General features: G+C 44.7%; 1 protein-coding gene across 2 annotated transcripts; it reads right to left on the reverse strand.

Annotated features, from left to right (window-relative positions):
• Positions 1-723: 723 nt before the first annotated feature.
• On the reverse strand, positions 724-11,766 carry cbx1a (chromobox homolog 1a (HP1 beta homolog Drosophila); the record flags this gene model as incomplete). Of its 2 annotated transcripts, XM_083676250.1 has the most annotated exons (6): positions 11,628-11,766; positions 6,288-6,423; positions 3,351-3,486; positions 2,153-2,327; positions 1,606-1,786; positions 724-822 (listed from the first exon to the last, which is right to left on the reverse strand). In XM_083676250.1, exons 3-6 carry the CDS (start codon positions 3,427-3,429, stop codon positions 724-726), a joined length of 534 nt encoding a protein of 177 aa, XP_083532376.1. In that variant the 5' UTR covers positions 3,430-3,486; positions 6,288-6,423; positions 11,628-11,766. The 2 variants fall into 2 exon arrangements, with proteins under 2 accessions (XP_083532376.1, XP_083532375.1); XM_083676249.1 differs by lacking the exons at positions 6,288-6,423; positions 11,628-11,766 and adding an exon at positions 5,532-5,890.
• Between the last annotated feature and the right edge of the window lie 734 nt (positions 11,767-12,500).

Consider the following 12,500-nt stretch of genomic DNA (forward strand, 5'->3'; position numbering starts at 1 on the left):
TGTGGAATCAATGCCACAAAGAATCGGAGGCTGCTTTGAGAGCAAAGGGAGGCCCCACCCAGTATTAGTATAGTGTTCCTAATAAAGTGTTCAGTGAGTGTATCATTACGAAATATATAGTTTAATTTACCTTGAAATGGGGGCGCTTAGTGGCGTAGCACACTAATGCGCTTACCACGTAATCGTAAGGTTCCTGGTTCGATTCAGACCCTCGACCTATCTTGCATGTCATCCCTCCTCTCTCTCCCATCCTTCCTGTCAATCTCTACTGTCTCTATCCCAATAAAGCAGAAATGCCCTAAAAACATATTTAAAAAAAAATTGCCTTGAAATTCACGTTGTGAACTCTTACATTCTTTGGGGAGAACTCTCCATGGTCTTATAACATGGTCGTAGGACATGGTTTTGAATCTGTTACTGTACTCAATTTTAACTGGAGTGGACAAACATCTAGATGCCTACTTCAGCTGTTGTACAACAGTTTGTTAACTCTGGACCACAGGGTAACCTTGACAGTTGCGCAGAAGAACTAGGTCCCCCCCCCCCCATCAGATATTCTCCTCCAATGCTTTTTGAGAAGGAAGTGAGTGGAGGACGGAGGAACAACAATAGTCCTCCCCTAACACAAATTACTGATTTTCCAGTATGGAGACACATTCTGCAGAATTCCAAGTCCAGAACACAGAGGAGTCCAGAACACAGAGGGGTCCAGAACAGAATCACTCACCATTTCATGAGGAACATGAGCTCTCCACTGGAGTCTGTGGCTCCTATGATGCGTTCAGGATTAAGTCCTCTGGCGAAGCCTCGTGGTTTCTCTGCCTGAGCAGGACACAGAGAGAGAGAGGGCGTGGTCAGTTATAATAACGAGTTGGGGAGGCTGATTGAGGTAGAAATCGGAGGACGGTTTTATTGTAATGTACTCAATTACAATGAGCCCGTCCTCAGATTTCTGCCTCCACCAGCCTCCCCTGACAGGGTTCTGCCCGGGATTTCTGAACAGCTTGGCGCTGGACTGGATTTTTAAAACCCGATTCGTGTTTATTCATGTGAAAATGCCCCTCCAAAAATACAGCTAAAACGCTAAATTCACTGAAGGAACATCATAACGCTTTCACCTTTAACAACGATGTCGTTGGAGATCAAAGACAGTTACACTTCATCTTTCTACTTGATATACAGTACCAGTCAAAAGTTTGGACACACCTTCTCATTCAATGGTTTTTCATTTTTTTTTTTTTTATTATTTTCTACATTGTAGATTAATATTGAAGACATCAAAACTATGAAGGAACAAACACTGTTAAACAAACCAGAATATGTTTTATATTTTAGATTCTTCAAAGTAGCCACCTTTTGCTTTGATGACAGCTTTGCACACTCTTGGCAAGGTGTGTCCAAACCTTTGACCGGTACTGTATATGCCATTTAGCCGATAGAAACGGAGAATTGACACGGTTGAAAAGAAGCATCAAAGCAAAGAACCGTCACTTCGTAAGATAACCAAATCAAACAAGTCTACGCGTGCGGGGAGTAAAAGTACAAGTTATAAGTGCGTGATCACAATCAAATACAAATCAAAGCAAGAACTGGTTCCTCCCTCACCTCGTCTTTCCTCTTCTTGGGCCGGCTCTCCTCCCCGCCCGGCTCGTCAGCCTCTCCCGCCTTCCTCTTTCCGCCCGTCTCCTTCTTGTCGCTTTCGCTGGGCTTGTGGTGGTTCTGCATGTACTCCGCGATGAGGTCAGGGCAGTCCAGGTTGTCCTGGGGCTCCCATGTGTTGTCGTCACTACAGACACAGTCAGACAAGAGCCAGACAGTCACAATCGCAGACACGGACACAATCGCGGCCACAGTCAGGATTCACAGGCACAATCTTAGTCACGCCCAGACACGGTTACAGACAGAGACAGACACGATCACAGACGTCGTCACAATCACAAAGACACAGTCATAGAGACAGACAGTTTGGAAAATAAACATATGTTTGCTCTTTGGTGGCAGGTGAATTGCTTGAAGGGTAGTAACAAAGGTTAAAAGGTATAGTTCACTCAAAACCTATTTCTGTGATTAACCACATAATGACTACAGTATCAGGTTTTGTTTTTAGCAACTGTCACTCCCACATGTTCCCACTCTTTAGGTCAGTACTCACTCTGAGAAGCCTTTCCACTTGAGCAGGAACTCCACCCTTCCCTTGACAACCCTGCGGTCTAGAACCTTCTCCACCACATACTCTTCCTCCTCCTCCTCTACCACCTCCTCCACCTTTTTCTTGTTCTGCTTCTTCCCCGCAGTGGTCGCCAGCTTGACCTCTTCTTTTGGGGGCTCTGGGAGGGAGGGGGGAGGGGGGGGTAAAAGTGTTATGCTGGTTTAAAGCTTTAAAGTTAGCTCACTTGGGGCCGGTTTCCTGGACACAGCTTAAGCCAAGTCCTGGAGTAAACAACATGTTCAATAGAAAACTGAAGATGCAGCATTGGTGCTGTTCTTCCACTGTTAACGTACCTGCAAGCCTTGAGATTACAGAGCACACTCCAACAACTACGGATGCTGGATTCTTGGTGAGGTCACCTACCTTTAATGATATTGGCGCACGACTCAACTACTTCGGCCAGACAGATTCACATGAGATACTGATGACTATTCTGACCTAGTCACATTAGACAGCCATGGATGACTATTCTGACCTAGTCACATTAGACAGCCATGGATGACTATTCTGACCTAGTCACATTAGACAGCCATGGATGACTATTCTGACAGGGTGCTCCTTTCCTTTTAACCTCTTTTTTTACACAGTTAAACTTCACAGTAGGAGGGAATTAGGTGTGTCCAGACTATTTCAGGGGACTACACCCATGAATAAAGGACGTGAAGAGCACACTAAGAAGACTGCACTAACTTTGCAGTCGAACCACAGAGATCTCAGAGAGCTCAAGAGACAGATCTCAGTGAATCACAAAGAAGTCTAAAAAACACAATAGTTCCACCCAAAGCCAACAGGTCAGCATTGACCTCAGAAGACTGTAGTCAACATTTGATTTGATTCATTGATCCTGAATATCAGAATGGAGGAAAGGACAATGATCAAAACAAAGAGTCACAGACATAACGGTAGACAAGTTATTCATAGTCAAGGAATGCATGTTAAAAATAGTACATTACCACCCCTCCTCCCCTTTCAAACTGTCAACGATGGCACCAGTCAAGGCAAACGCCATGAACTTTGACTTTTTTTTTTTTTCAACCAAAGATGGCCGCCACCCCCAAAACAACAACAACATTCATGAGACAGAAACAATAGATCACAGATCACAGTTGATTATATTAGTAGAAGTAAAGTCGAGCAACACCTGAAATGGCAGTTACAGCAGTAGCCGTAACAACGGGGGCTTCGCTAGTAGGGGGTTCAGTGGCGGCAGAGTCACTCATAGTCAGGCTGGACGAGGAACACACCGGTTCCCGCTCAACGTACGCACGTCACCCGGGCTAAACAGGGTGAGAGGGGGGAGGAACGGGTGAGGAAGAGGGGGGGAGGAAGGGGGGTTCATGAATTGAATCAAAACTGGCATCTGGGAGAAATTACAAAAGGCTGGAGGAGACAATATAAATACATGGTACACAGTCAGGTAGATCACCATTACTACACTAGTACACAAACCACAACAGCTAGGCTAATTTGCGGTCAGTGTTGAAGTCTACGGAGCAATCGTAAGCATATGTAGCTGGTTTACTAACGCAGCCTGGTATGCATTGAGCAGCATCTCACAGCAGCCATGACTTAGCACATGACTAAGTAACCATAAAGCTCAATGCAACAGGGAAATGGTACATCTGCGACTTGGGTGATCACCTTCTAGAGGACGTGGCTTTAACAATGACTTGTGTACTATGATTTGAGAGCCCCCAAAATGACTTAAATGAGCTCTAAACTACAAAGACGAAAGAAATCACAGCGTGGCTCTACGGAACACGACAGTCAGCTGAAAGAGAGGTTGGGTGAAGCTGCTGCCTCTAGAGATTAAAACACAGTGATGCCAGATGCTGTCAAACCAACTGTGAAGGTTCACTACTGAAGGTTCACTACTGAAGGTTCACTACTGAAGGTTCACTACTGAAAGTTCACTACTGAAAGACAAACATCAGGAGCAGGACAAGAGAATGCAACAATAGAAGTGGTGGTTAGGTGTTGTCCAGGTGAGGCTAGTGGGGGTAGAAATCGGAGGACGTGCTCTTTGCAAAGCATGGAATAAAATGAGGAAGGTTATCAAACGCGCGCATTGAGCCAGTCCTCCTATTTTCTACTGGTTATCCTCCTATTCATAGCTTGGGGAGGGGGGGGGGGGGGGGGGGGTCGGCTCGGCTCATAGCTGGAGGCCTTATGGGCATGCCACCCAGAAAGCCTTACCTGCCCCGCCCCCCACTTCACACTGGGGGAGCAAGTTACATAATACTGACCCAAAAGGCTATATTTTAACTGCATGTAGATATTTGCTAATCTAATAACAACAAACAAAGTTTTTAGCCTTGCTACACACAAACAAGGCAAGACATGTGGTTCTCTGTGGCTCAGTTGGTAGAGCATGGTGCTAACAACGCTTAGGTGGTGGGTTCGATTCCCGCTGGGACCATATATACTGAAAAATGTATGCGCTCACTGCAATGTAAGTCACTTTGGATAAAAACGTCTGCTAAATAGCATATACATATATATATACACATAGTAAACAAAGTTGGCCTGGGCCTAAATCTCTCTCTAAAATGCAATTAAACGGGATATAACAGATGTAACGTGTATTGAATAATTGGGTTTAATACAACTGTACGGTTAGGGATCAACGTTAGGTCTAACTAATGTAAATATTAGGTCGAATGTGCACGTCGTGCCTAGAATGTTCTGATAAAAATCAACTGCAACATCCTGCAACGTGCATTTCAACCACGAGCAAATGGAGCAGAATTGCTGGTGTAAATAGGTTGCTGATGACCGAACCTAACTATGCAAATAAAAACATTTTCAGAGCTATACTCGGTCTCCGTGCACCGGGGTCGTCTTTTAAGTGTACCAAGCTAATTGTTTTCCTGCAACAACGTAAATCGATCTTTGCTACAACGAACAAAAGGGCCAACAACACGTTTCGGGGACCGTGATGAAACATGATCGCAATTTATCGTGTCATGATGCACATTTGAGCTGTTCTAATTCCAAAGGATGTGGAAATGGGTTTTAGTTTTTTCACAGCGCCGGGCTCTCGAGACAGAACGTCGAGTCCTCCATGTTGACCCCAATCACACAGCACGAGCTGCACCGACTCGCGCGAAAACACTGCAGTTGGAATGTTCCGACACAAACACTCCGAATGCAACAATTCCGAAAGCTGCACAAAGCGCTGCGTCCTCAACATAACCATACTACACCACAGGGCTTAATGGTCATTGTAGAAGGTTAACGCCGCTAAATACAATCCATTTTCAACACGGCATCACTTTGCTACCCTTTCCAAAACAATATGGTGAGCTAAAACGACACTTACCTTGAGAAAGAAATTACTCTTAATTATTACTGACGCGGGAATAAGGCGGTTTAAAAACAGCAGCAGGTTCGTAGTCTATTATTAAAATAGTCAGCGGCTTGGCAACTACAATATCAACTTGTAAATGTTGATTTAAAGGGACTCCTCTATTTTTCCCGTTAGCTTAGCAACAGACAAAAGCCAGTCAGCGCCTCCCTTGCAGCCTACCCGCCAACAGCGACACAGTGGACGTAAAGCGTGTCATTGCATTGGCATCATGGGAGATGCAGTTTTAGCACAAAGTCGCACAAAATCTGTTTCTTTCTTTCCATATTTTGCTCTATCTTCGTTCTTTTATGGTGACTGTAGTGTGTGATACTTTTGTGAACGAAATATCTGAACCCAGTCTCTGTCCTGATGAGAGGCATCTGTTCTGAGTGAAATTAATGAATGAAATTGGAACCAAACACACCCACACAGACACTCCCCCTCACTGAGGCACACACACACCTCCCCCTCCACTCTTCACTGAAATACACACACACACACACACACACACACACACACCCCTCCACTCCTCACTGAAATACACACACACCCACACACCCCCCTCCACTCCTCACTGACACACACATCCAGTCAAGGCCATGAACTTTGATTTTTGATGGCCAAAGATGGCCGCCACCCCCAAAACAACAACAACAACATTCATGAGACAGAAACAATAGATCACAGATCACAGTTGATTATATTAGTAGAAGTAAAGTCGAGCAACACCTGAAATGGCAGTTACAGCAGTAGCCGTAGCAACGGGGGCTTCGCTAGTAGGGGGTTCAGTGGCGGCAGAGTCACTCATAGTCAGGCTGGACGAGGAACACACCGGTTCCCGCTCAACGTACGCACGTCACCCGGGCTAAACAGGGTGAGAGGGGTGAGGAAGAGGGGAGGGGGGCGGGGTTCATGAATTGAATCAAAACTGGCACCTGGGAGAAATTACAGAAGGTTGGAGGAGACAATTGGTATAAATACATGGTACACAGTCAGGTAGATCACCATTACTAGTCACTGGTCAATACTACTACACTAGTACACAAACCACAACAGCTAGGCTAATTTGCGGTCAATGTTGAAGTCTACGGAGCAATCGTAAGCATATGTAGCTGGTTTACTAACGCAGCCTGGTATGCATTGAGCAGCATCTCACAGCAGCCATGACTTAGCACATGACTAAGTAACCATAAAGCTCAATGCAACAGGGAAATGGCACATCTGCGACGTGGGCGATCACCTTTTAGAGGACGTGGCTTTCTTTTTTTATATGTTTTTAGGGCATTTTCTGCTTTATTGGGATAGAGACAGTAGAGATTGACAGGAAGGATGGGAGAGACAGCAGGGACGACATGCAAGATAGGTCGAGGGTCGGAATCGAACCAGGAACCTTGCGATTACGTGGTATGCGCATTAGTGTGCTACGCCTCTAAGCACCCCCAGAGGATGTGACTTTAACAATGATGATTTGAGAGCCCCCAAAATAACTTAAGAGCTCTAAACTACTGTCATGTAGTGGAATGCATGTTATATCATGGTTGTAGTTGCTCTCTGCTTGTGTTCTGTTCTGTCTAGTTCTATGTTGCAGGAGTGCTGTTCTGTTCTGTCTAGTTCCATGTTGCAGTGCAAGGTGGGGAGTGGCAGCAGGAGCCTTGATTGGCTGCCCATGCAAGCACACCCATGGACACTGGTCCCTCTTAGTTTTAATTTAGTTTTCTTCTTTTACGTTTTGTTTTGGCATTTTCAACATCCTTCATGTACATGGTTCCCTCATCCAACACCCCACCACTCACCCTGATGCTACTGACGGTCACACTCTGTACTCTTATGGAAGTATTTATGAGTTATTTGTGTTGGAATAAATATTGCTTAACCGTTCCCCATCGTGTTTTGGCCCACTCTTTGTCATGGCCTAGAGCCGGGACATGACAAACGGGGGCTCGTCAACGGACTATCACTTTTGTGATATTTTGTTAAGACTTCGGTAACAAACATTTGATTAAGTATCGTTTTTCAAGGTACATTTTGTGATTTGTGATGACAGTTTGGTAAAAAAAATAAGTCACTAATGCAAATAGTCCCTTCTGTCATTTGCTTTGTCAGGTTACATTGTGCTACCTTTGTTCTGCAGGTGTTTTCATGCAGTGCATTTCCTTTGTGCTAACTGGCTAAAGTCTACTTGGAGCTAAAAGCTATGCATTCCACAGCAGGCTTGTCTCCTTTTTTTTGGGGGGGGGGGGGGGGGGGGGGGGGGGCTGGTCAGTTTGTTGTTTTGGCTTATTATATTATTTTGGTTGTTTTTGGCTTATTATTTTGGTTTGTTGTTTTTGTGTATATCCGCGTGGTTGAGAGCAGTTGACTCGGGAACACCTCCGGAGCTCCCCGGGTTGGGTCAGTTTGCTCTGATCCTTGCAAGCGGGCTTTGGGTGTATAAGTACCCGCCACCAGTACATACATGAAGACTAGGGTATAGTTAGTTAGATTTGGTTAGGCAGTATAGGGGGAAAAGATCCTTATTCCTTACTTTGGATAATGCATTACATGAAGGGCACCTTGTAGATCTGGGTGTCAATGTAAAGGTTTGTTTTGTCTTTAGTCTTTAGGAGTAAGCCAATAGACACATATGTAAAAATGGCTTCAAAAGTGGAAGATTTCACTCAGGCCTCATGTGAAATGTTGCTAGACTTCTATACTAAGGAGCAACTGTTGAAAGTTGCAGATCACTATGAAGTTGAAGTATCTGGTAGTGATAAACGTCTAAAAGACAGTGTCAAAGTCATTTTGAAGGCCAAATCAGTTGAAATGGGGGTCCTCCCTGGTGAAACGGAGGTTTCTCCACCCAGTCGGCCTGTGGAGGTTAACGTTAGCCCACAAGGTTTGACTTTTGAGCAACAGAAGGACTTGGCGTCGTTGCAAATGGGACAAGAGAAAATGAGGTTGCAACTGGCTTTAGAAAAGGAAAAAATGAAATGTGATGCAGAGCGAGAAAGAGATCAAATTAAATTGGAGTTGACACCAGAACAGGAGAAGGTAAAGTGTGAAGCAGAACGAGAGAAACAACAAATTGAGCGACTGAGGACAGAGTTGCAGCAGTACAAATTGTCTGATAAAAGACGGTAAACTTTCAGAGGAAAGTCAAGCCTCGTCAAATGTCTCTGATGCACCAAGGTTTGATGTGTCTTTCAACTTGCGTTTAGTACTGAAATTTAACAAACACAATCCCGATACATTCTTTGCATTGTTCGAACGTGTTGCTGACTCAAGGAACTGGCTTGACTCTGAACACACTCTGTTGCTACAGTGTGTGTTGAGTGACAAAGCCCAGGAAGCCTATTCTGCCCTTAGTCCTGCATAATGTCAAGTTTATGCAACAGTTAAAACTGCAGTCATGAGAGCTTATGCATTAGTCCCAGAAGCGTACCGCCAAAAATTCAGAATCTGGAGGAAAGGCGATAGGCAAACCCATCTGAGCAGTCTGTCCCCAGCCCTTTGTAGTCAGTAAATTTGATGTGCTGAAAGGATATTGGCAAATTCCATTGACTAGAAGGGCAAAAGAAATCTCTCCTTTTGTGACACCTTCAGGGTTTGTACTCATACCAGGTTATGAGTTTTGGGCTACGAAATGCCCCAGCGACTTTTCAGCGCTTAATGAATCACGTTGTTTCAGGTATGAGGGATGTGCTTTGTACTTGGATGACGTGGTCATCTACACTCACCGGCCACTTTATTAGGTACACCTTGCTAGTACCGAGTTGGACCCCCTTTTGCCTTCAGAACTGCCTTAATTCTTTGTGGCATAGATTCAACAAGGTGCTGGAAACATTCCTCAGGAGATTTTGATCCATATTGATGCGAATCTCCCGTTCCACCACATCCCAAAGGTGTTCTATTGGATTGAGATCTGGTGACTGTGGAGGCCATTGGAGTACAGTAAACTCATTGTCATGTTCAAGAAACCAGTTTGAGATGATGTGAGCTTTGTGACATGGCGCGTTATCCTGCTGCACAACCCACTGACTTTCTTGCATTCCTTCCAGAACCACAACCAACGCCTATTGCGCTGGTGCCTGTCCCTTCAGGCTTATAAGCTGAATATCCGCTCCATCAAGGGGACTGAAAATGCGGTGGCAGATGCCCTGTCTCGGGTATATTAATAGTTGCCTGGTCTTTTCTCTCTCTCTCTTTTTGTCAGCTGCCTCTTACTTGCACTCTCCATCCTTATTTTGCTCCTAGACGTCAAGGGTGCTGGGTGAAGGAGTGTCTGGTAGGCTGGAAGTGTGACAGCATAGGTCTGAACTTAAGGCAGGTTAATTATTGTATGACATTTTTTCTGTATTTTGTATTGTAGCGTCCTTTTTAAGGGGGAGGGTGTCACGGCCCTACTACGTTATATCATGTTTGCAGTTGCTCTCTAGTTGTGTTCTGCTCTGTCTATTTCTACGTTGCAGGAGTGCTGTTCTGTTTTGTCTTGTTTCTATGTTGCAGTGCAAGGTGGGGAGTGGCAGCAGGAGCCTTGATTGGCGTGTCCATGCAAGCACACCTGTGGGCAGGCCTATAAAACCCCATGAGGCCTTTGGGCTCACCCTCTCTCTGGCAATCCATGGACACTGATCCCTCTTAGTTTAAATTTGGTTTTCTTTTATGTTTTGGCATTTTGGTCAACATCCTTCATGTACATGGTTCACTCATCCAACACCCCACCACTCTCACTGATGCTACTGACGGTCACACTCTGTACTCTTATGGAAGTATTTAAGAGTTATTTGTGTTGGAATAAATATTGGTTAACCGTTCCCTATCGTGTTTTGGTCCACTCTTTGTCATGGCCTAGAGCCGGGACATGACAACTACAAAGACGAAAGAAATCACAGCGTGGCTCTACGGAACACGACAGTCAGCTGAAAGAGAGGTTGGGTGAAGCTGCTGCCTCTAGAGATTAAAACACAGTGATGCCAGATGCTGTCAAACCAACTGTGAAGGTTCACTACTGGAGGTTCACTACTGAAAGTTCACTACTGAAAGACAAACATCAGGAGCAGGACAAGAGAATGCAACAATAGAAGTGGTGGTTAGGTGTTGTCCAGGGGAGGCAGAAATCTGAGGAATGGTACCAAACATGCGCCCAATGAGCCAGTCTTCTGATTTTCTATTGGTTATGCTCCTGTAGGTCCTGTAGGACATGCAGAAAGCCTTATCTGCCCCACCCCGCCCTGCACACTGGGGGAGGAAGTTACATAATACTGACCGAAACGGCTATATTTTAACTGCATATAGATATTTGCTAATCTAATAACAACGAACAACTTTTGAGAGAAAAGTTCGCCTTGCTACACACAAACAAGGCAAGACATAGTAAACAAAGTTGGCCTGGGCTTAAATATCTCTCTCTAATATGCAATTAATCCGGATATAACACATGTAAAGTGTATTGAACAACTGGATTAAATTAATCCAATTGTACGGTTAGGGATTAACGTTAGGTCTAACTAATGTTAATATTTGGTCGTCGACTGTTTCGAATGTGCACGCCGTGACTAGAACGCTCTACTGTAAAGATCAACAGCAACATCCTCCAAGGTGTAAACCAGAGCTATACTCGGTCTCCGTGCACCGGGGTCGTCTTTTAAGTGTACCAAGCTAATTGTTTTCCTGCAACAAAATCAAAAAGGGACAAAAACACGTTTCGGGGACCGTGATGAAACATGATCGTGTCATGATGCACATTTGAGCTGTTCTAATTCCAAAGGATGTGGAAATGGGTTTTAGTTTTTTCACAGCGCCGGGCTCTCGAGACAGAACGTCGAGTCCTCCATGTTGACCCCAATCACACAGCACGAGCTGCACCGACTCGCGCGAAAACACTGCAGTTGGAATGTTCCGACACAAACACTCCGAATGCAACAATTCCGAAAGCTGCACAAAGCGCTGCGTCCTCAACATAACCATACTACACCACAGGGCTTAATGGTCATTGTAGAAGGTTAACGCTGCTAAATACAATCCATTTTCAACTCGGCATAACTTTGCTACCCTTTCCAAAACAATATGTTGAGTTAAAACGACACTTACCTTGAGAAAGAAATTACTCTTAATTATTACTGAGGCGGTTCAAAAACAGCAGCAGGTTCGTAGTCTATTGTTAAAATTGGCAACTACAATATCAACTTGTAAATGTACTTGTTTATTTAAAGGGACTCGTCTATTTTCCCCCTTAGCTTACCAACAGACAAAAAACAGTCAGCGCCTCCCTTGCAGCCTACCCGCCAACAGCGACACAGTGGAAGTAAAGAGTGTCCTTGCATTGGCATCATGGGAGATGCAGTTTAAGCACAAAGTCTATTTTTCTTTCTTTCCATATTTTGCTCAATCTTCGTTTTTATGGTGACTGTAATGTGTGATACTTTTGTGAAAAAGAAATATCTGAACCCAGTCTCTGTCCTGTCCTGATGAGAGACAACATGTATTCTGAATGAAATTAATGAATGAATGATCACACACACACACACATATTCATTCCCCTTCTGCTCTTCACTGACAAATACACACACACACACACACACATCCCCCTCCACTCCTCAATGAGTCTGTTCTTCCAGCCACACACCTGTACCTTTTAAGAGGGGAAATGATGCACCTCAATGATGTCATCACAAACACCTCAGATTTAGCCAATAGGATTGGTGTGGAGTTGAGGAATGAGCTCATCAGCCTACCTGGACAGGTGGGACAGTGTTATGTATATTTGTATATGCAGATCGCTAATAGATCTGAGTGTGTTTGGTGGAGCAATGAAGGTCGGGCAGAATGACAAGTGGTGTGATCACGCTGGATGTCTCCTGAGGCTGGGTAATGTATGTGTTGTCTGACACACACACACACACACACACACACACAAACATGAGCATGTGCGCGCGCGCACACACACACACACACACAAACATG

Source organism: Argentina silus, assembly GCF_951799395.1.
Source record: "Argentina silus genome assembly, chromosome: 9".
In the NCBI taxonomy this organism is placed as follows: Eukaryota; Metazoa; Chordata; class Actinopteri; order Argentiniformes; family Argentinidae; genus Argentina; species Argentina silus.